This window comes from Amblyraja radiata, chromosome 5 (genome assembly GCF_010909765.2).
Source record: "Amblyraja radiata isolate CabotCenter1 chromosome 5, sAmbRad1.1.pri, whole genome shotgun sequence".
Classification (NCBI taxonomy): domain Eukaryota; kingdom Metazoa; phylum Chordata; class Chondrichthyes; order Rajiformes; family Rajidae; genus Amblyraja; species Amblyraja radiata.
The window spans coordinates 12,805,425-12,829,112 of record NC_045960.1 but is presented as its reverse complement, the minus strand read 5'-3'; the positions used below and the strand labels follow the sequence as shown (position 1 = coordinate 12,829,112).

The following is a 23,688-nucleotide window of genomic DNA, read 5'->3' as shown; positions in this document are numbered from 1 at the left end:
TGTGATCATGAAATAAAGAGGAATAAAATCTCTTTGTGAAAGAAAGGGGTCAGATACAGAGTGACGCTCCCACTGCACACTCCCAGGTCTCCCTGTTGGTTTGCTCCTGGGCCTGGCCAAGATGGCCATTTGCGGGTCCAGGCAGCGGGTAGTCGACGGCTGCACCGGGGTTGACTGCCTGCCCCTTTTCCGGGCCTACGTCCGTGCCCGTGTGTCCCTGGAGAGGGAACATGCAGTGTCCATGGGGACTCTGGAGGCCTGGTGTTTGTTACTATGTACGTGTATAATTGAATAAAAGCATTTTAGATTTACAACAAAAGGGATCAGACACAGTGAAGCTGTCTCCACATCACCCCATCGCAAACACCAGGGACAGGGACAGGGACGGGTATTGGGGCGAGGAGCAGAGGGACCGACAAGACGCGGGCAGCTACGTACTTTGGGAGCTGACGCAGAGCTGGGCCTTGTTCGCAGAGGTAGTGGTCTTGCCGCCCATCTCCTCCACCAGGTTCTTCAGCTCCTCCTTGTTCTTCGAGAGTTTCCCCACCAGAAGAACCTTCAGGTTGGTCAGCGGCGGGCCTGGGGAAGGAGAAGAGAGTGAGTCCAGGCGTCACGCGTGAAGGATTCCCCGCAGACTCTCTCGGCCCATGAACCATGCGGAAGAAGGCTTCGGCGCTCAGACCCTTCCCACCAGTAGCACCGTTTCTTGGTCTGGTGCTATAATGGATTCAATGGGCCGAATGGTCTCATTTGTCACGTAACGATAAGCTCCTCCTTAGGACAGCACAGGGACAGGCCCTTCAGCCCACAATTTCCATGCTAAACATGATGCTAAGTTAATCTCCTCTGCCTGCACGTGATCCGTATCCCTTTGTTCCCCACATATCCATGTGCCGATTCAAATGCTTCTTAAATATCACTATGTCATCTGCCTTCACCACCACCCCTGGCAGATGAAATAGTGTTCCTGGCACGTACCAGCCTCTGTGTAAACATTTGCTCCACACATCTCCTTTAAACTTTTCCCCCACTCGCCTTAAAGCTATGCCCTCTAGTCTTTGACATTTCCATCCTGGGGAAAAGGTTCTGACTGTCTTCTCCATCTGCACCTCTCAGTATATACTTGTATTAGGTCTCCCCTCAACCTCCGATGTTGCAGAGAAAACTATCCAAGTTTGTCCGACCTCCTCCCCCTGCAGCTCACACCCTCTAAACCAGGCATCATTCTGGTAAACCTGCGCCCTTTCCGAAGTCTCCACATTGTTCTTTATGGGTCTTTCTACATGCGTTGGCACAGTCAGGGAGCTATGGACATAGACGCCAAGATCCCTTCGTACATCAATACTATTGAGGGTCATGCCATTTACTGTACACTTGTATTTGACCTCCCTTTATATTTGACCTCCCAAAGTGCAATATCTCCCACTGCTTGGATTAAACTTCAACTGCCATTTCTCTGCACATTTCCGAAGCTGATCAATAACCCGCTGTATACCTTGATCGCCTTCCTCAAAGTCGGCGACCCCAGCAATCTTGGTGTCATCTGCAAACTTACTAACCAACCCGTCTACGATTATGGCAAAGTCACTTATACTACCTTTCCAAAGCCTCCTCATCCTTCATGCAATGGGGCAGTCAGAACTGCACGCAATACTCGAGTTTAGGAGCAAGGAGGTTCTACTGCAGTTGTACAGGGCCCTGGTGAGACCACACCTGGAGTATTGTGTGCAGTTTCGGTCTCCTAATTTGAGGAAGGACATTATTGCGATTGAGGGATTGCAGCGCAGGTTCACCAGGTTAATTCCCAGACTGTCATATGTTGATAGAATGGGTCGACTGGGCTTGTATTCACTGGAATTTTGAAGGATGAGAGGGGATCAGATAGAAACATGTAAAATTCTTAAAGGATTGGACAAGCTCGATGCAGGAAAATTGTTCCCGATGTTGGGGGAGTCCAGAACCAGGGGTCACAGTTTAAGAATAAGGGGTAAGCCATTTAGGACTAAGATGAAGAAAAACGTTTTCACCGAGAGTTGTGAATTTGTTGGATTCACATTCTTGTTCCAACTCTTTGTGAAGAGGAGGCCAATTAACTGGATGTTTTCAAGAGGGAGTTAGATTCAGCTCTTCGGGTTAAAGGAATCAAGGGATACGAGGAGAAAGCAGGAACGGGGTTGATTTTGGATGATCAGCCATGATCATATTGAATGGCGGCGCTGGCTCGAAGGGCCAAATGGCCTACTCCTGCACCTATTTTCTATGTTTTCTAAATGCGGCCTGACAAAAGTCCTATAAATTTGAATCATGACTTCCTGACTCTTATACTCACTGCTCCTAACAATGAAAGCATGCATACTGTACAAAGCTTTCTTTGCCACTCGATCTACGTGTGTTGCCAGTGTCAGGCAGTAATGGAGTTTAGGACCACAAGATCCCTCTGTACATCAATGCTTTTCATGGTCATGCCATGATTTGTCATTTTCCCCTTTACATTTGACCTCCCAAAGTGCACCACCTCACACCTGCTCAGGTTGCTTGGTCAACTCCTGACAGAAAGTTCTCCCTGCGCCCACTCTGTCCCAGTCATTTTTTTTAGACAAGAGATACAGTGTGGGAACAGTCCATTCGGCCCACCGAGTCCGCGCTGACCAGCGATCCCTGTACACTCGCACTATCTTGCACACTAGGGTCTTACTCACCAACCCGTCTGCGTTTATGACAAAGTAACTCTCCTTGTCGCTCACACTCTCTGATCCAGGCATCATTCTGGCTAAGGTAGACACAAAATGCTGGAGTAACTCAGCGGGTGAGGCAGCATCTTCTTCAGGCTCAGTCTCGACCCAAAACGGCGCCCATTTCTTCTCTCCAGAGATGCTGCCTGTCCAGCTGAGTTACTCCAGCATTTTGTGTCTACCTTCGATTTAAACCAGCATCCGCAGTTCTTTCATACACACCATTCTGGCTAACCACCTCTGTACCCTCTCCACAGCCTCCACCCCCCCCCCCCCCCCCCACAATGGGGCGACCAAGACTGCCCGCGACACCCCCACTGCAGGGGATCGTGGCGGGCGCATCCTCCCGTGCTGTCCCGCAGCAGACCGGAGGCACACTCACCTGCCGCGGCCGTGGGAGTGTCGGTGTCACCGGGCCGGCAATCGGCTGCCGGAGGCTCCGGCAGGAAGATCCGGCCCTGCCTCTTGAACTTGAACTTCTTCAGGTAGGCGACGCAGTGGAACTCCTGGAGGTCAAACGCAGGTCAGAGGCGGGCGGGGGATGGGAGCGGGTGACCTCTCGGTGGTTGAGGGGGCGACTGATCCGGGGGACAGACTAGGGGGGTGGAGGGTAAGTGCTCAAACTGTGGCCAGAGGCATTCCAGGTAGTCCTCAGCCGAGAGTATATTGACAATTGGACTTCTACAGGTGTACTGTACGGAGGATATTGACCTTTAGACTGAAGAGATACAGCGTGCAAACAGGCCCTTCAGCCCACCATGTCCGCGCTGTCCACCGATCAACTCGTGCTATCCTACACACTAGGGGCAATTTGCAATCTACGGAAGCCAGTTAACCTACAAGCCTGCACGTCTTTGGGATGTGGGAGGAAACCGGAGCACCCGGTGAAGACCCACGCGATAACAGGGAGAACATGCAAACTCCATACAGACAGCACCCTTAGTCAGGATCGAACCCAGGTTTCTGGCGCAGAGAGGCAGCAACTGAATCGTTGCACCGCTGTGCTGCCCATTGCACCGTGCCCTGGTTTGGCAACTCGAACGCCCAGGAACAAAGGAGATTACAGAGAGTGGTGGACACTGCCTGGTCCATCACGGGTACTGACCTCCCCACCATCAAAGGGGTCTACAGGAGGCGCTGCCTCAAAAAGGCAACTAGCATCACCAGAGACACACACCACCCTGGACACGCTCTCATTTCACTCCTGCCATCGGGAAGAAGGCTCAGGAAACATTACCTCCAAGTTCAAGAACAGCTTCTTCCCAACAATCATAGGGCTTTTCAACACTACATAACACAAACTAAACCACGAATAGATGGTTGCACTCGGAACCTCAGCCTTTGGTTTAACACTAATATTGTTTTTTTTTTTAATGTATTGAACTTTCTATTATGTTATCTATGAATACTGTGTTAACAAGCCTGTTTAGCTGCTGCCGGTAATAAAATCATTGTTGCGTTTTCAGCACATATGACAATGAAATACTCACAATTCTTTATTTTAGATGTAACCCAGTCCGTCACACAGACCGGGCTCCCCACCGCTGACTCTATCTACCCTTCACGCTGCCTCGGGTAAGCAGGCAACATTACCAGTTCCACAGACAAAGTCCAATGTCCGCAATGGGGTAGAGGTGAATCGGACAGTACCCTAGCTTATGGAAGGACCGTTCAGAAGCCCCGTAACAGAGGGGAAGAAGCTGTTCCTGAATCTGGTGGTGCGCGCTTTCAAGCTTCTGTACCTTCTGCCGGACGGGAGCAGGGAGAAGAAGGAATGACCAGGGTGGGATAAATCAGAGCGAGTGATCCTACAAGCATTGTCAAGTCAGTACCCGAGCCGAAGGAAAGACTGGGCAGAAGCTGACTGAGGTGTGCACGCTGAAGTTGATCTCAATGCCAAAGACCTTGAAGTTCTCAACTATCTCCACCATTGATGCTGGTCGGGGAACGGGGCATGCACTTCTCCCACCATGCTTCCTGAAGTTGATAACTAGCTCCTTCATCTTGCTGACATTGAGTGACAGGTTGTTGTCCTGACCCCCAGGCCCTCCATCTCCTTCCTGTACTCAGGGGGTCAGGCAGCATCTGCGGAGGGAATGGAAGACGTAGGAAGCCAGGACCCGACTGGAGGGTCCCGACCTGGAAACGCCATCTGCCCGTGGCCTCCACGGATGCTGCCTGAGCCGCCGAGTTCCTCCGGCACTTTGTGCTCGGCTGAGGGTTCCAAGCTTGGCCTGAGTCTCAGTGCTGGGCGGTAGAGTGAGCGGCGGGCGTTGCGAGGGGCAGGGGAAGAGGGACAAACAGAGAGAGACTGACACAGAGATAGATACAGGAGCGCAGGTGCGCGCACACACACACACACACACACAGAGAGACAGACACACACGCACGCACACACACACGCACAGAGACAGAAGAACAGGTAAACGCGCGCGCTCACACACACACACACACAGAACCAGAAGCACAGGTAAACGCACGCGCACACACACACACACTGACACAGACACAGACGCACACGCGCACACACACACCTTGGGGGTGATCCAGTCCTTGCACTGGGGGCTCTTGGTGGTGAAGCTGCACTTGGTCCAGGCGGTGATGTTCCCGGTACAGGTGTAGGCATCATCCTTCAGCACCAGCTGCCCCTGGCACTGCCCGCAGGGCTGCAAGGCCCCGAAGGCCATCCCGTCCGACACCCGGTCCACAATCTGCGGGGGGGGGGGGTGAGGGGGAATAGAGGGTTGAGGGGAGAGAGGGTGAGAAAGGGAAGAGAGTGAGACTCTGGCCGCAGGACATGCCCTCCCCTGGCCCGGAGGGGAGGGAGTCACAGGTAACACAGAAGATGGCCCTCAGTCTCCCTCACAATCCCCGAGACCCCATCACCAGATACTGGACTCGACCCTCCCTGACCTCTGCAGCCTCGGGACACGTCGCCCCAAACCCCGACCCTTGACCTCGGCGGGTCCCAGACGACCCCGCGCCAGTTGCCAAGGCGACCACTCCGACCGACCGGTGGCAGTGGGAGACGTCACACGGGTTTGGGGTGTCCAGTCGGGGGGGGGGGGGGGGGGGGGAACGTTACCCCCCCCCCTCACCACCCCCTCCTCCCCACAGAGAACCCCCACCCTGCCATCCTGGGGACAAAGCCCCTGTGACCGTACTCCACTATGAGCACAGGCCCTGCCTCAGAAAACAACCCACAAACCCTTCCCGCCAGACCCCCTGGCACCGGGGGGAGGGGAGACATTGGGGAGACTCACTGCGGACTCCCCGGATGGGATCTCCTGTCCGTTGGCGATGAGCAGCTCCCGCATGTCGTTGGTGGAGCAGCTTTTCTTCAGGGAGTCCTTGATGCCCCAAATTAGCTGGCTCTGGTCCTGAAGGGCAAACGACAGGGGCATGAGAGGGGGGGGAGGGTGATGAAGGAAGAGGGGGGAGATAGGGAGGGAAGGGCAGGGAGAGGAGGAACGAATAAGGGGAACGAGGTTGGCAGGGAGAGGGTGTGGGGAGAGCGGGGTGAGTGGAGTAGGAGGGGGAGGCAGGGAGAGAGGTTGGGAGAGGGAGAGACTGTAGCCACTACGAGGTGGGGGCAGAAGGGGTGGGTGGCAATTGCCTGCAGTTCTGCTTGCCCCATTATAACAAAGAGGTGGAGGGTTTTGAGAAGGTGCACAGGAGGTTTACCAGGATGCCGTCTGGATTAGAGGGGATTAGCGACAGGGAGAGAGACACAAAATGCTGGAGTAACTCAGCGGGACAGGCAGGGTCTCTGGAGAAGGAATGGGCGACGTTGCGGGTCGAGACCCTTCGTCAGACACAGCTGCTGGGAGAGGTTGGACAGACTTGGATTGTTCGCTCTGGAGCGTTGGAGTTTGAGGGGAGACCTGGGAGAAGTAGATGAAACTATGAGACGCATATAGAGGGTCAGAACCCAGGATGGAAATATCAGACTAGAGGACACAGCTTTAAGGTAAGAGGGGGACATTTTAAGATGTGCGGGGCAAATTGTTTTTTTTACACACACAGGTGGTGGAGACCTAAAACGCGCTGCCAGGGGTGGTGTGGAGGCAGGCACGACAGTGGCGTTTAAGAATTGTTTAGACAGGCACATGGAATGGTGTTGAGCTTGGTATCATGTTGGGCACGGATATTGCGGGCCGTAGGAAGGGCCTGTTCTCGGACAAACCTTCAGCTCCTTCTCCTGCTTTGCCAGTTTCTCATCTTTCTTCTTTTTCTTCTTCCCGGTCGTTTCCCCGTCAGCCTCGTCCCCTTTCCTCTTCCTGCAGACCAGGACAGCAGGCACGCCGGTCACACATCCAGCTGTCCGCGACTCTCACACCCGTCCCCGCCCGTGCCAGCCGACACCTCCCCTCAACCAACCAGCCAGCGTTTGGCCCATATCCCCCCTCCTAAACCATCATGTGGTAAAAAGCAACTACACATGCTGGTTTCAACTGAAAGTAGACACAAAATGCTGGAGTGACTCAGCGGGACAGGCAGCATCTCTGGAGGTCGTGGATAGACAATGTTTTGGGTCGGATTTGAGGAAAGGTTCCAACCCAAAACGTCACCTCCAGAGATGCTGCCTGACCCGTGAGTTACTCGAGAATATTGTGTCTATCCTTCTAAACGTTTTCTATCCAGGTACCTGTCCAAGTACTTCTCCCCGCTCCCGTCCGGCAGAAGGTACAGAAGCTTGAAAGCGTGCACCACCAGACTCAGGAACAGCTTCTTCCCCTCTGTTATCAGGCTTCTGAACAGTCCTTCCATAAGCTAGGGTACTGTCCGATTCACCTCTACCCCATTGCGGACATTGGACTTTGTCTGTGGAACTGGTGCGGTACAATGCTGAGAACTATATTCTACACTCTGTATCTTCCCCTTTGCTCTACCTATTGTTTGACTTGATTGTCTGATGTATAGCATTATCTGTGCTATATAGTGTGCAAAACAAAGCCTTTCGCTGTACCTCTGTACACATGACAACAATAAACCTGAACCAAACATGGCAACTTTGTTTTTTTCACACAGAGGGTGGTGGGTGTATGTAACGAGCTGCCAGAGGAGGTAGTTGAGGCAGGTACTATAATAACATTTAAAAGACATTTGGACAGCTACTTAGATAGGAAAGGTTTAGAGGGATATGGACCAAACACAGACAGATGAGACTAGTTGAGTTTAGTTTAGAGAAACAGCACGGAAACAGACCCTTCGGCCCACCGAGTCTGCGCTGCCCAGCGTTCCCCGTACACTAGCACTATCCAACACATTAGGGACAATTTACAATTTACAGAAGCCAATTAACCCTACAAACCAACACGTCTTTGGAGTGTGGGAGGAAACCAGAGCACCTGGAGAAAATCCATGTGGTCACAGGGAGAACGTACAAACTCCGTACGGACAGCACCCATAGTCAGGATCGAACCCATGACTCCATCAGGACAAAGAGGTCACTCAAGTGACAGTCACTCAAGCTTACCCCTTTACTAACCTTGTGGTTTATATACCGAATAATGGGTACATAGACAATAGGTGCAGGAGTAGGCCATTCGGCCCTTCCAGCCAGCACCGCCATTCAATATCACTGCCACAGAAGGCAGTGGAGGCCAATTCACTGGTTGTTTTCAAGAGAGAGTTAGATTTAGCTCTTTGGGCGAAGGGAATGAAGGGATATGGGGAGAAAGCAGGAACGAGGGTACTGATTGGGGATGATCAGCCATGATCATATTGAATGGCGGTGCAGGCTCGAAGAGCCGAATTGCCTACTCCTGCACCTATTGTCTATGTTTCAATATGATCGTGGCTGATCATCCACAATCAGTACCCCGTTCCTGCTTTCTCCCCATATCCCTTGATTGCGTTGGCCCTGGGAGTGAGTACAGACTGGGGTGCAATCCAGGGGCTCAGGTACACTGATTAACTACTGGTCGAAGGTAGACACAAAATGCTGGAGTAACTCAGCGGGTGAGGTACCATCTATGGAGAGAAGGAATGGGCGACGTTTCGGGTCAAGACCCTGCTTCAGACTGAAGTAGATCAGTCTAAAGAAGGGTCTCCACCCGAAACATCGCCCATTCCTTCTCTCCATAGATGGTACGTCACCCACTGAGTTACTCCAGCATTTTGTGTCTACCTTCGATTTAAACCAGCATCAGCAGTTCTTTCTTACACAAATACTCGGTCAATGTACATTATCTCCGCAACGCAAGGGCAGAGGGCGCGGTAAAATACCCTTCGGTTTTGATTGCCGGAAGATCCTTCTTGAGGGTAGCCTTGTCGTCGGCGGAGAGACTGCTGAAGCCGCGGAGCTGGGCAGCGCTGTGGGTGGGCAGGAAGGCCAGCTCGGCCCTGCGGAACACAAAGCAGTCCGGGTGGTACCAGCGGTCGATCATCCCCAGCTGAGGCTTCTCCGGGTCCATCATCTTCTTGGAGAGGCGCACCTTATCCTGCAGCGAGCGAGTGAGGGTGAGATAGATCCCCCCCCAGGGTGGAGGCCGACCCTTGTCCAGACTTTCCTCACCATCCCCCCCCCCCCGCATCCCCCCATAGCAAGGGAACGTCTTCGCTAAACAAGACCCTCCCACCCTCCCCCTCCCACACCACTCCCTCCCTCTCCCCCCACTGACCATTCATCTGCCACACTCCCACCCCCCCCCACCAGACTCCTCCCCTCCCACAGCAGATCCCTCGCCCTCCATCAATAGACAATAGGTGCAGGAGGAGGCCATTCGGCCCTTCGAGCCAGCACCGCCATTCAATGTGATCAAGGCTGATCATACACAATCAGTGCCCCGTTCCTGCCTTCTCCCCATATCCCCTGACTCCGTTATCTTTAAGAGCTCTATCTAGCTCTCTCGCCATCAGCCTACCTCTCCCCCAGCCCCTCCCTGTCCATTTGCCCCCCTCCCTCCCAGCCCCCCACAGTCTGTTCCCCCCTCCCTCCCTCTCCACCCCCTCACCTTCTCGATCTTGGCGCCGCACCCTTTACACGTGCTCCGGTTGGACTTGGCGTACTCCACGGCAAAGTCAGCCAGGGTTTTCTCCCCCGCCTCGCCGCCCTTCCCTGCAGTCAGTGGAGAGGGTGCAAACCTCAGCGGCGTTCAGAGGGGAACGGGATCCGGGGGGGGGGGGGGAGGGGGGCGGCGCGTCAGAACTCCGCACGCAGCCAGGGATCGAGGGGACAGACGGCAGGAAGATACGGGTCAGAACGGTGGACGGAACCAACGGCCCAGCCTGACGGTACACGGGACAACCAGCGAGCTGAGAGCCAGTGAGCAGAACAGTCACGGGGAGGATGGCGAGGCCGGTTTCAGTTTAGTTTATTGTCACGTGTACCGAGGTACAGTGAAAAGCTTTTTGCTGCGTGCTAACCAGTCAGCTGACAGACAATGCATGATCGACAATCGAGCCATGTAGTGTCGAGAGAGATTTAAGAATGTGGAGCGATTGTAATATGTAATTGTAGGTCTGCTTCGGTGGTTAGTACGTAAATTGTCACCTGGGCTGGACGCCATCTTGGCCACACGGAGGTTTGTGTTCAGTTTTGAGTCACCCTGCTATAGGAAGGATGTCATTAAGCTAGATAGAGTGCAGAGAAGATCTATGAGGATGTTGCCAGTACCCAAGGACCTGTGCTATAGGGAGAGGTTGAGTAGGCCGGGACTTCGATTCCTTGGAGCGCAGGAGGATGAAGGGTGATCTTATAGAGGTGTACAAAATCATGAGGGGAATAGATCGGGTGAACTCACAGAGTCGTTTACTTAGAGTAAGGGATTCAAGAACCAGAGGACATAGATTTAAGGTGAGAAGAGAAAGATTTAATTGGAAGCTGAGAGGTAAATATTTCACACAGAGGGTGGTGGGTGCATGGAACGAGCTGCCAGAGGAAGTCGTTGAGGCTGTTACCATGACAGCATTTAAAAGGCATTTGAACGGGTATATGTATAAGAAAGGTTGAGGGAAATGGGCCAAACGTGGGCAGGTGAGACTCGTGTAGGTGGGGCATCTGGGTCAGCATGGGCGAGTTGGGCCGAAGGGCCTGTTACCGTGCTGTATGACTCTGTGGCCGGATCAGCTTAACCTCATGGGCCGACATCCAGAGGGAAGAACCCGGCAACAAACTGCAGATGCTGGGCTATACCAAAGATAGACACAAAATGCGGGAGTAACTCAGCGGGTCAGACAACATCGAAGGAAAGAATGTATGATATTTAGGTCAGGACACAAATGAAGGGCTCCGACCCGAAATGTCACCTATTCCTTCTCTCCAGAGATGCTGCTGAGTTACTCCAGTATTTTGAGTCTACCTTCAATTTAAACCAGCATCTGCAGTTCTTTCTTACACATGCTGCATGACCCACTGAGTTACTCCAAGACTTTGTGTTTTGTTCAGGATTCCCGCAGCTCCAGAGCGCGAAGGTTGGCCGGAGGGCCTGCTTCCGAGTTGTGCTGCTGTTCCAGGTTCGTCCATGTCTGATGGACAAACAGGGGTTTGCTCCTAAAGTCGCTGTGAAAGTATCCACCTGCGGCAGGTGGAGTGAGTGGGACCGGGGACATCTGTGTGTGTGTGTGTGTAAGGCGGGGTGGGGGGTGGAAGGCAAGGGGAACGCAGAGGGGATGTGGGAAAACAGTGGAGGGTGGGGGAAGAGGAGGAAAGGGAGGGGTGTGGTTGGGGTGTGTAGGGGAGACGCAGGAAGGGGGGGGCTGAGGGAGATGTTGATGGCAGGAAGTGCGATAAACAATAGGTGCAGGAGTAGGCCATTCGGCCCTTCGAGCCAGCACCGCCATTCAATGTGATCATGGCTGATCATCCACAATCGGTACCCCGTTCCTGCCTTCTCCCCATATCCCCTGACTCCGCTATCTTTAAGAGCCCTATCTAACTATCTTTTGAAAGCGTCCAGAGAATTGGCCTCCACAGAGAATTCCACAGACTCACAACTCTCTGGGTGAAAAAGTGTTACCTCATATCCGTTCTAAATGGCTTACTCCTTATTCTTAAACTGTGGCCCCTGGTTCTGGCCCAACATCGGGAACATGTTTCCTGCATCTAGCTTGTCCAATCCCTTGGCGGGAAGTGGGTGGGAGATGGAAGGGGGGCAAGGGGGGAGGGATGTGGGTGACGGGTCAGAGGCTGGGAGGAGGGGTCGGGGATGGGTGGGGGTCGGGAGAGAGAGACATAAGGAAGGAGGTTCTGCATCGAGGGGGGAGAGGCGGAGATGGGGGGGGCGCGGGGACAGGAGGGGGGGGGAATCAAGGCCGGACGCTGCACCCACCTCCTGTGCCGCCCCCACCGGTCTCCACGGACTTGCGGATCTTCTCCTGGTCTTCCCACCGCAGGTCGGACAGCCCGTCCACCTCTCCCGGAGCCCCCACCCTCGTCCGCTTCCAGAAGCAGGAGTAGTGGTGCCAGTGCGGGACCTTGCCGTCAAACATGGGCGACTGCCGGCAAAGGAGTGAGAGAGAGAGTGAGACAGGGTCAGCTGACTGTCAGCCCTGCCCAGCCAGCCGCACCACCAACCCCCATCCCACCCCAACATTGACACTCAGGGCTGAAGGGCCTGATCTCCACGCTGTGTGACACTGACCTTGGGCAGTGTTTGGTTTGGAGATACAGCCCGGAAACAGGCCCGTCGGCCCACCGAGTCGGCACTGGCCAGCGATCCCTGCACATTACACTAGGGACAATTTACATTTATACCAAGCCAATTAACCTACAAACCTGCATGCCTTTGGAGTGTGGGAGGAAACCGGTTCACTCGGAGAAAACCTACGCAAGTCTCGGGGAGAATGTACAAACTCCATACAGACAAGCACCTGTAGTCAGGATCGAACCCAGGTCTCTGGCGCGGTAAGGCAGCAACTCTACCGCAGAGCCACCGTGCTGCTCACGTTCTTGTACAGATTGGACACTGCCCGGTCCGTCACGGGTACTGACCTCCCCGTTGCCCGGTAAGCACTCTCTAGTTTAGTTTATATACAGAGCAGAAACATGCCTTTTGGCCCACTGAGTCTACACCGACCAGCATTCACCCCTTACAATAGCACCACCCTACACACTGGGGACAATTTACAATTTGTACAAACCTGTACGTGTTCGGAATGACTCTGAACAAACACTCTCTTGAACTCCTACAGGTGTACAGCAGAGAGCATACTGACTGGTCGCGTCACGGTCATGGAATTGACACAGAAACAGGCCCTTCGGCCCAATCCGTCCATGCCGACTAAGATGTCCCGTCTAAGCTAGTCCCACGTTCGGCCCATCTCCCTCTAAACCTTTCCTATCCATGTATCCGTCCAGGTGTGCTTTGAATGTTGTTATAGTACCCGCCTCAACTACCTCCTCTGGCAGCTCGTTCCATCCATCAACCTCTGTGTGAAAAGGTTGCCCCTCAGGTTCCTATTAAATCTTTCCCCCAGGGCCCGACATTTAAAAAGGTGTGAGGTAAAGATAGAAGAGGCAGCAAATTGTGAAGCTGGGCCTCGGGTTCGCCAAGACTTACGGGATCTCTTAGTTACAAACAATTTCAACTACCCTTCCCATTCGTATAGGGAGGTTTCACGGCAGTCTGGTCATGACCCATACTGTTGCTACGCTACTCCAAGTGGAGTACACGCGATGAACTGCAGGTAGGCACTTACCATTGTTTCCAGCGTAGCGGGCCCGTTAAAACCCGCCGAAATGGTCAATTTTTGCGCTGTAAATAATTATGGAAATCGGGATAAGCGTGAGAGACATTTAGCCTACTTCAGAATTCCAAAAGTGAGGAGAAATGACGGTAGATAGAAGCGAGAGCTGAAGGGACAACAGCAGCCAAAGTGCTTGACGAACATTGGCCGTTTGCTCACTGCATTTCATTAACTAAGGCATTATTTTTGTTTTTTCTTGATTCCTTTGGCATCTAAAAAGATTCAGAAGTGATAAATCTGGCTAAATTTTTTAAATCGCCCATGGTTCTCAAGTGGGTTTTTACGTACAAAAAGAAAACGCATCTGAAGCAAAATTTACAGCCAGATCTATCACTTCTGAGACTTTTTAGATACCAAAGGAATCAAGAAAAACACAAATAATGCCGTACTTGATGAAATGCAGTGAGCAAACATGATAATTCCCAATACTTTCAATTCCGATATCTGCACGGCCAGTGTTCACCAAGCACTTTAGCTGTTGTTGTCTCTTCAGCTCTCACTTCTCTTTACCTTCATTTCACTTCACGTTTGGAATTCTGAAGTTGGATAGATGTCTCTCACGCTTACCCCGACTTCCACAATTTGTTACAGCGCAAAAATTCAACATTTTGGCGGTTTTTAACAGGTAGGAAAGTACGCGTTTCTTGCATTAATAACATATACCGGAAGTTACGGATGTTCTCCAGTTGGATTGAGCGGCTCCGTGCGTCAAGCCCTATGACCCAGTGACCTTACGTGCAACCCCCCTATACTGACCTTTTAGTCCTGGGTCTCCTCCATTGCCAGAGTGAGACCACACACAAATTGGAGGAACAGAATCATATTCCACTTGGACAGCTTACAACCCAGCAGTATAAATGTTGAATTCTCTAATTTTAAGTAACGTAGATCCTGGTCTTTTCTCACCTCCTGTTCTTCACCTCCCCCCCTTTTTCTCTTTCAGTCTGGAGAAGGGTCCAGACCAGAAATATCACCCATTCTTTTTCTCCAAAGATGCTGCCTGACCCACTGAGTTACTCCAGCATTTTGTGTCTATCTACCTATTACTTTTGTAGGAAGGAACTGCAGATGCTAGTTTAAACCGAAGATTGACACAAAAAAAGCTGGAGTAACTCAGCAGGACAGGCAGCATCTCTGGAGAGAAGGAATGGGTGGTGTTTCGAATCGAGTCTGAAGGGTCTTTTTCTCCAGAGATGCTGCTTGACCCACTGAGACTCCAGCTTTTTGTGTCTCTCTACCTATCACTTGCCAGGTTTTGTCCTGCCCACAACTCTTTTCCAGCTTTTTTCCCTCCTCTCTCCCTCCCATCAGTTTGAAAGGTCCTGACCCCAAACATCGTCCCTCTCCAGATGCTGCCTGACACAACTGAGTTCCTCCAGCACTTTTGAGTTTTTTCGCTTAGGATTCCAGCACTTGCAGTTCCCTGAGTCTCCACATATCTGCAAGTAAACATTTGCACAAAGACTTCCTCCTTGTTCCAGAACCCGCTTCCATATCGCAGTATGCACTTCTTCACAACAATCAACTTAAAAAGCGGCCAACAGGCTCAGTAATTTCCGATGAGGATGTAACAACAGTCATTTTAAAACCTCAACCATTTAAAGTTTAACAAGGAAATCTGCACTGAATCGTTGTATTTTCACCCCCCAAAACTTATTTGCATCGTGCAAATTGAATTGAATGTGCATTTAAAAACGCCTGGTGAGACACAAAATGCTGGAGCAACTCAGCGGGAAAAGGCCTGCATTAAAGTCGAGATTGTAATTCAGATTTGCAAATGTTTACATGATTGGAAGAACTAATTCTTCGCGAAACTGGAACATGTGGGAGGTGGGCTGCTGCACCATTTCCAAATGCAAAAGGGGGTTTTGCAATGGAGTTGCACACGCAACTGAGTTGGAAATGTGTTTTTTTTATAAACCAAAAGCAACTCATTCATCATACCGGCCTTTTGGATGCGAGTATTGCAGGCTGCAGCCGGGCCTGGCTGAAAGAAAGCGCGATGCATGCATCAGCACAATACAGCGAACCAAAGCAAACGCGACTGAATAATGGGTGTGCAAAAGAGTTGCGTCCTCGCAAATTGCTGCAGCGTGCATCAATGCAAAATTGTCTTTCCTCCTTTGAGAAACAAAGTGCGCATCACAGGGGTTGAATGCTGCCGGCCCAAACTTGCACCACGAGGCCGGCGGGGCTGCAGCGGAGAGCCGCTACAGACAGAGCCGCTGGCCGGTCATCGCTACTCCCGCCGCCTCACCTGCACCATGATCGCGAGCCGCAGAGAGTCCTTGGCGATGCTCTCGCCGCATTTCTTGCAGGAGGCGCGCCCGCTCTTTGCATACTCGGCCTTGAAGAGCTTGTCCTCGGCCATGGCTGTGCATGCAAGCCGGGGAGGAGAGAGAGGAGAGGAGAGGAGAGGGGAGGAGAAGAGAGAAGAGGCGGGCACACCGCTGATTGGCAGGGGATCCAGGGACCAGGGTGCAGATTGATTGTATCATAAGGGATAGGAGTGAGAATTGGGCCATTCGGCCCATCAAGTCTACTCCGCCATTCAATCATGACTGATCTATCTCACCCCCCTAACCCCATCCTCCTGCCTTCTCCCCATAACCTCTGACACCCATACTAACCAAGAATCTATCTGTCTCTGCATTAAAAATATCCACTGACTTGACCTCCACAGACTTCTGTGGCAAATAATTCCACAGATTCACCACCCTCTGACTAAAGAAATGTCTCCTCATCTCCTTCCTTTAATTCTGAGGCTGTGCCCTCTGGTCCTAGACTCTCCCACTAGTGGACACATCCCCTCCACGTCCACTTTATCCAATCCTTTCACTATTCGGTAAGTTTCAATGAGGTCCCCCCCTCATTCTTCTAAACTCCAGTGAGTACAGTCAAATTCTCATTGTGTGTTAACCCATATGATTAATAGGGGATTCAGGGACCAGGATGCAGACTGATTCTAGACAGATCTAGGGTCCAGTGTGCAAACGTGCACACTTGCACCATGCCCCCATTTGCACCGATTGCATTCAATTAAAACATAGAATACTAAACAGGACAGGCCCTTCAGCCCACAATGTCTGTGCTGAACATGATGCCAAGTTGACAAAAGATACACAAAGTACTGGAGTAACTCAGTAAGTTAGGCAGCATCTCTGGAGAACATAGGTCGGTGACTATTTGGGTCGGGATCCTTCATCAGACCTCAGATGCCAAGTTAAACTAATCTCCTCTGCCTGCACGTATTCCGTATCCCTCCATTCCCTGTATGTCTGTGTGTCTATCTAAAAGCCTCTGAAACACCACTATCATATGTGCCTCCACCACCACCCCTGGGAAGCGCGTTCCAGACACCCACCACCCTCGTAAAAAACTTGCCCCGCATACCTCCTTTAAACTTTGCCCCTCTCACCTTAAAGCTATAATGGATGGGATTTATATAGCGCCTTTCTAATACTCAAGGCGCTTTACATCGCATTATTCATTCACTCCTCAGTCACACTCGGTGGTGGTAAGCTACTTCTGTAGCCACAGCTGCCCTGGGGCAGACTGACGGAAGCGTGGCTGCCAATCTGCGCCTACGGCCCCTCCGACCACCACCAATCACTCACACACATTCACACACAGGCAAAGGTGGGTGAAGTGTCTTGCCCAAGGACACAACGACAGTATGCACTCCAAGCGGGATTCGAACCGGCTACCTTCCGGTTGCCAGCCCTCTAGCTTTTGACATTTCCACCCTGGGAAAAGATTTTGACTATATAGGTATATAGGATATTGGCATTTAAGAGGCTTTTGTGTTTTTCCAGTTATTGAATTTAGGTGTAATATGTACAATTTATGTTTGTGTGTGTGTGTGTGGTCCAGGCACGTGCCATGAGTAATTACTCAGGGAAGGCACTGGGCAGTCAGTCGACCTTTAAAAATTGTTTTAAAAAATGCGCATGCGTAGGGGAAAAAACAATCGCAAAACTGCACATGCGCAGATCGGTCCTGTATAGTCTTTTAAAAAATCTTTAAAAAACGCACATGTGCAGATTGGTCTCCTCTCCTGTGGGCATACATAGAAACATAGAAATTAGGTGCAGGAATAGGCCATTCGGCCCTTCGAGCCTGCACCGCCATTCAATATGATCATGGCTGATCATCCAACTCAGTATCCTGTACCTGCCTTCTCTCCATACTCCATACGCAGCACCTTGCGTGTTACACCACGGTGCAAAGGCAGGATTTCAGCTGCCTTTATTGCCCGTGGTCAGTGAAGGCTTGAAACAGCGTCCACGGCACGCGAGTTGAACATAGTCACTGCACCACGAGACCGGAACCTCACTACCAGCGCACGCTGACCTAGGAACGGCTGCTGTGGAGAGGAGACGGTTGCCCACCTCTTTGCAGAGTGTGGATTTGCACCGCGGGTCTGGAGAGGTTTGCAAGGGTCCCTGTCACGGTTTATTCTGAACAGCTCCATCACAGAGGACTCTGTGATTTACGGACTGTTCCCAGGGACGCCTGCAGATCAAGTGCTGCTGGAAGGTCATCAACTCGGTGAAAGACGCTCTTTGGTCAGCCCGAGCGTTGTTCATCACCCAGCAGAGCGAGATGTCCGTCGGGGAATGTTGCCGACTGGCCCGCTGCAGACTGCAGGAGTACGTGCTGAGGGACGCACTGAAGCTCGGTGCAGCCAACGCCAAGGCTCGGTGGGGAGGACCACAGTCTAGTGCCCTTCCGATGCTGGACATGTGGGGCAGGGTGTGGTGGAGATCCCCCTCGAAATAAGGGATCACGCCAGTGGGCCACACGAGTGGCAAGGGTGGGGGGCAAAATCATGAAATTTGAGCAATGTATGTGAATGAATGAATACGTTTATTGTCATTGCACAATACTGTGCAACGAAATTCCATTACATCTCCTCCGGTTAAAAATAATACAAACATGACAACCAATGACACATATGTACACTTATTAGTAAAATAATAAATAAGTATTTAAAAAGAATTAAAAAGAATTTGGCGACATTTCTTGGAATTACATTTTGCTTCCCCAGTGTTCTATGTTGGAATTAAGTTCTTTTATCGCACTTGGGTAGAAACTATTTTTTAGTCTAGCCTTCAGAGATCTGTATCGCCTCCCAGAGGGTAGCAGAGTGAAAAGGTGGTTGGCAGGGTGGGATGTGTCCTGCTTGATGTTTGTGGCCCGGCGCAAGCATTGGGCCCTATATATATCATCCAAGGAGGGCAGTTGAGCATTTGTAATGCTCTGTGCAGTTTTTATAATTCCCTGCAGCGCCCTCCTCTCAGCCACAGTACAGCTAGCAAACCACACCAGGATTCCATAGGAGAGGATGCTTTCCACGGCGCATCGGTAGAAGGACAGCAGCAGCGGCTGTGAGACGTTTGCTCTCCGCAGAGACCTCAGGAAATACAGCCGCTGATGTGACTTCTTCACGAGAGTGACGGTGTTCATTTGCCATTTGAGGTCCTGGGAGATGTTTATTCCCAGGAACTTAAAGCCAGTGACTCTCTCCACCATGTCTCCTTTGATGTATAAGGGAGCAGGGAATATGTAGACTGTATTGAATAATTTGTATAGCCTCCGAAAATGTTGGATGAATTTTTTTGCACGGTTCATGTATTGTATATATTTATTATCTGAATAAAGTCTATTTTGAAATAAAATTTAAAAGTATTACGCATACTGCGGATCAAAGGCATAATGAAAGAATTATGCCTACCTAAGATTGATTATTAAAATAATAAGCATTTAATAATAAATATTGAATTTACTAAATGAATTGTGAATCTTTACTATTTATCTATATTACTAAAAGTCTGTTCTTGACCGGTTTTGGCTTTCTGTGCTGCGGTTTCCGAGAGTACGCCGCCACCTACGGCCGTCATTTTTGGCCACCTCGCTCAGAGCCCCCCTCTGCCGTATGTGTGCCGAGGATTTTTCCCGTCGATGAAAATGGACAGAGATATTAATGTTTTTACAACATTCCCCATTCTCTCTGCTGCCCCTGCTGGAAGGAGGGGGAGGGACTATAAAACCAGGAAGTAGTGTGCCTCAATCAGTCTCTGCAAGTGGTGTGCCTCAATCAGTCTCTGCAAGTGGTGTGCCTCAATCAGAGCTCTGAATGACACTGACAAATGTCTACAGCACTGTGAGTACCCTTAATTTGGTTTGAAAATGAAAATATGGTTAGAGGTAAAAAAGCTGTGAGTGGAATCGCGCCATTACAGCTCCGAAAAAAACTGAATTTAAAACGGGGGTAAAAGGGTCAAACATACGCACTTACCACAGGAGATCGATTGCGAACGGCTCCGGCAGCGTTTAAAAGGTGCGTGACGTCATCAGGCGCGCGATTTTAAGAAGAAATTATGACCCAGCGCTCCCCTCCCCCCACCACTGGAAAAAAATCTACGAGAAGGGAAACTGGCCTCAGCTCGGGTGCTGCTGCTGCTGCTGCTTCTCAAGAAGATGTCTCACAGAGGAAAGCTGAAATGGAGGAACTCAAGACTACCATTCTAGGTGAGATAAAGAAGCAGAGGAAGGAGTATATGGAGGAGATAAAGAAGCAGAGGAAGGAGTATATGGAGTATATGGAGGAGATAAAAAGTTTAAAAGCGGATATGCTGGTGTCTCACGAGAAAAATAAAGAAGACTTAATAAAACAAGTTATAACGACGGTAAAAAGTATGATGGATGAGTGGAAGGAAAAGGCTAATGCCGAGTTACAAACTCAAATGGAGGAGGTAAAGGATATAGCTGCTGGGATGGAAAGAAAGCTGGATGACAAGATAGATCCTACTATAATTTCGCTAGACCAACAAGGCGAAGCAATTAAAGAGCTAACTAAGATTGCTGAAGTGAATACTAAGGAGACCGAAAAACTCCGTGCCGAGAACAAACGCCTCTTAGAATTATTACGTAAAACAAACGAGAAATGTATTGATCTGGAGGGACGCCAACGCCGTAAAAATTTGCGTATAGTTGGTCTGAGCGAAGGTCGTGAGGGGAGTCAAGATCCTCGAAAATTTGTTGCAAAACTTTTAATGGATATTCTGAATTTGGATCATGAACCCCTGTTGAGCCGTGCACATAGGGCTCTAAGACGGACCCCTGGGATAGGTTCATCGCCCAGACAAATGATTGTAAAAGTGGCCTTTGACCATGTCTTCGAAGAAATGATGAAGATAATAATAAAAAAGAGAAACCTGAAATACGAGGGAGACAACATCAGTATTTTTAGAGACTACCCAGCAGAAGTGGCCAAGAAAAGATCACTATTTAAAGAAACAAAAGGTATCCTGAGGAATTTACAGAATACTAAGGATCTGAGATATGGCTTGATGTACCCAGCAACACTGAGAGTAACTTATGATGACAAGGAATATCGTTTCGTTAAGCATACTGAAGCATTGAAATTCGCCCGAGGCATACAGCAAAAGCCAGAAGATGAAGAGAGAGAAGACGCGGAGGAAGAACTCGAGGGAGAAGGAGAGGACTGAACTTTTATCATCGACCTGTGGTTATGAAATACTCACTTAGAAGGAAGTGGAATAATGGACATTTAGTTGTAGTTCTGTATTAATTATTAGAAAATATTTAATTATTCCATGATAATAGTATTACATATTATAGTATTAAATACAATTGATATTAGTAATTAGCAAATAGTAATATGAATAATAGAAATAATTACTAAGTACTAAGTATATAAAGTTAGTACCCCACCCCAATATATATAGCATTTGAGATAGGAGCTGGTATAATTAACATCTTTTTTTTTTATTAAAAAAATGGAAGTCTTTAGATTAATGGCCACGTTAGTGTGGCTTTCACCTTCACATACTACACACTATACAAGTGTAGTTTCTTTTTTTTCTGAGCACCCTATTAACACCCTTTACTTTTTTTTTATTATTGATATTTCTTATTGTTTTTGTTTTTTATTGATCTTATATTATATATTATTTGAATGTAGATGTGAAGGATATTATGTATCTAGCTTAAGAAGACATAGATGCGGATTAAGGTGGATAGAAATTCTCATTGGATTGATGTCCGGGTGCAACGGGGAGCTGGGGGAGTCAAGAAGGCTACTCCAAAAAAAGCCACCCTAATAGTAAAATGCATGATATAAAGGTGAAGACTGGGGGTGATGGAGTAACCTTCTGCAGTTGGAATGTAAAAGGAATTAATGAACCAATTAAAAGGGGAAAGGTGTTAGCTCAGTTGAACAGATTGAAGACAGATGTCATTTTCCTTCAAGAGACTCATCTTAAAAAAGATGCTCAACATAGATTAACAGCTAAATGGATTTCTAAGGTGTATCATTCTACATTTATTCCTAAATCTAGAGGAGTTGCAATAATTATTCGCAAAGGTATACCTTTCATACAAAGTTCTATTATAGAGGATAAAGAAGGCAGATATGTAATAATTACAGGGGAATTATATTCAAAAAAGGTAATTTTAATGAATATATATGCCCCTAATTTTGATAATCCACTATTTTTTAAGAAAATATTTAATAATATTCCTATATCCACTCAACACAATTTAATAATTGGAGGTGATTTAAATTGTACTTTAGATAACTATCTAGATAGATCATCTGCAAAAAGGAAAGCTGCCTCGAAATCAAGTAAATTCATGATGCTTTTATCAATACATCTAATATTAAAGACATCTGGAGGTTAGATAATCCATCCGGACGAGAATATTCTTTTTTCTCGCCCGTACATGGAACCTATTCGAGGATAGATTATTTTTTAATAGATTCTAAATTACTTCCTTTTACGTATGATGCAAAATATCATAATATTATCATCTCGGATCATGCGCCATTAACATTTAAGATAAAATTAAAAGATATATCTAATAAAACTACTACCTGGAGATTTAACCCTCAGATATTAAAGGACAATGACTGTTGTAAATATGTGATGGATCAGATTAAATTATTTTTTGAAACTAATGATAATCCTGAAACTTCTCCATCACTATTTTGGGACACATTTAAGGCATTCATGCGTGGCGCAATAATATCCGCACAAGCACATCTCAATAAAGAAAATCGAAAAATAGAACAAAATTTAGAAAATGAGATAAAACGTCTAGATAATGAAAATATAAAACAGCCTTCCAAAGAGTTAAGTAATAAAATTGCATCAGTAAAATATAGATTAAATAAAATATATTCTAATCAAGTGATTAAACTTTTTCAACAAACTAAGCAAGTGTATTTTGAATTTGGAGATAAGCCACAAAAATTACTAGCACGACAGCTTAGAAAATTAGAAGATGAGAAGATGATACACGGAATTAGATCTGAGTATGGAAATATATTAATTACTCCAAAAGATATTAATGATAGATTTTTACAATATTATAAAAATCTTTATTCGTCAAAACTAACAGGACAAACAGATAGTATGGAAATATTTTTACAAGAATGTCAAATCAATAGCTTAGATCAGGAAGGTAGAGAATTGTTAAATGCTGAAATAACAGTAAAAGACATTATAGAATCAATTAGTTCGCTAAAGAACGGAAAAGCAGCGGGCCCAGATGGCCTGAGTGCAGAATTTTATAAAAAATTTCAAGATCTGATTTCTCCAAGATTACAAATAATGTATAGATATGCATATGACCAAGGAAAATTACCAGAATCTCTAAATGAATCCACAATTACACTCATCCCTAAAGTAGATAAGGATTTGGAAGATCCTGGATCATATAGAGCGATTGCCCTTTTAAATACAGACCAAAAAATATTAACTAAGGTCTTATCTAGGAGATTAAGTTTAGTGATCTCTAAATTAATACATTATGATCAAACAGGTTTTATCCCAAAACGTTACTCATCCCATAATCTCAGACGTTTGTTTAATATTATATATTCAAAAAGAATACGAGATACGGAACTAGCGGTTATATCACTAGATGCAGAAAAAGCGTTTGATCAGGTGGAATGGATGTATTTATTTAATATAATGGAAAAGTTTCAATTGGGGGATAGATTTTGTAAATGGGTAAGAATTTTATACTCGAATCCTATGGCAAGAATTTTGACTAACCAAATTTTATCAGCCAAATTCAAACTCTCTAGGGGATGCAGACAGGGATGTCCGTTATCACCCTTATTGTTCGCATTGGTGATAGAACCATTGGCGGAAAAAATTAGATCTGAACCTGAAATATATGGCTATAATACTGATACAACAATTAATAAAATTTCTTTATATGCAGATGA

The 23,688-nt window shown here is 48.4% G+C and overlaps 1 protein-coding gene across 1 annotated transcript in view; it reads right to left on the bottom strand.

Annotated features, from left to right (window-relative positions):
- Nucleotides 1-15,841, bottom strand: part of parp1 (poly(ADP-ribose) polymerase 1) — a 34,351-nt gene extending 18,510 nt beyond the window's left edge. Inside the window, exons 1-9 of the mRNA XM_033020626.1 lie at nucleotides 15,682-15,841; nucleotides 12,008-12,173; nucleotides 9,692-9,795; nucleotides 8,964-9,178; nucleotides 6,919-7,012; nucleotides 5,996-6,112; nucleotides 5,267-5,443; nucleotides 3,115-3,238; nucleotides 439-579 (exon numbers count right to left, since the gene is read on the bottom strand). Coding sequence (XP_032876517.1) covers nucleotides 439-579; nucleotides 3,115-3,238; nucleotides 5,267-5,443; nucleotides 5,996-6,112; nucleotides 6,919-7,012; nucleotides 8,964-9,178; nucleotides 9,692-9,795; nucleotides 12,008-12,173; nucleotides 15,682-15,795 — 1,252 coding nt within the window. The 5' untranslated portion in view covers nucleotides 15,796-15,841. The remainder of the gene's footprint in view (nucleotides 1-438; nucleotides 580-3,114; nucleotides 3,239-5,266; nucleotides 5,444-5,995; nucleotides 6,113-6,918; nucleotides 7,013-8,963; nucleotides 9,179-9,691; nucleotides 9,796-12,007; nucleotides 12,174-15,681) is intronic.
- Between the last annotated feature and the right edge of the window lie 7,847 nt (nucleotides 15,842-23,688).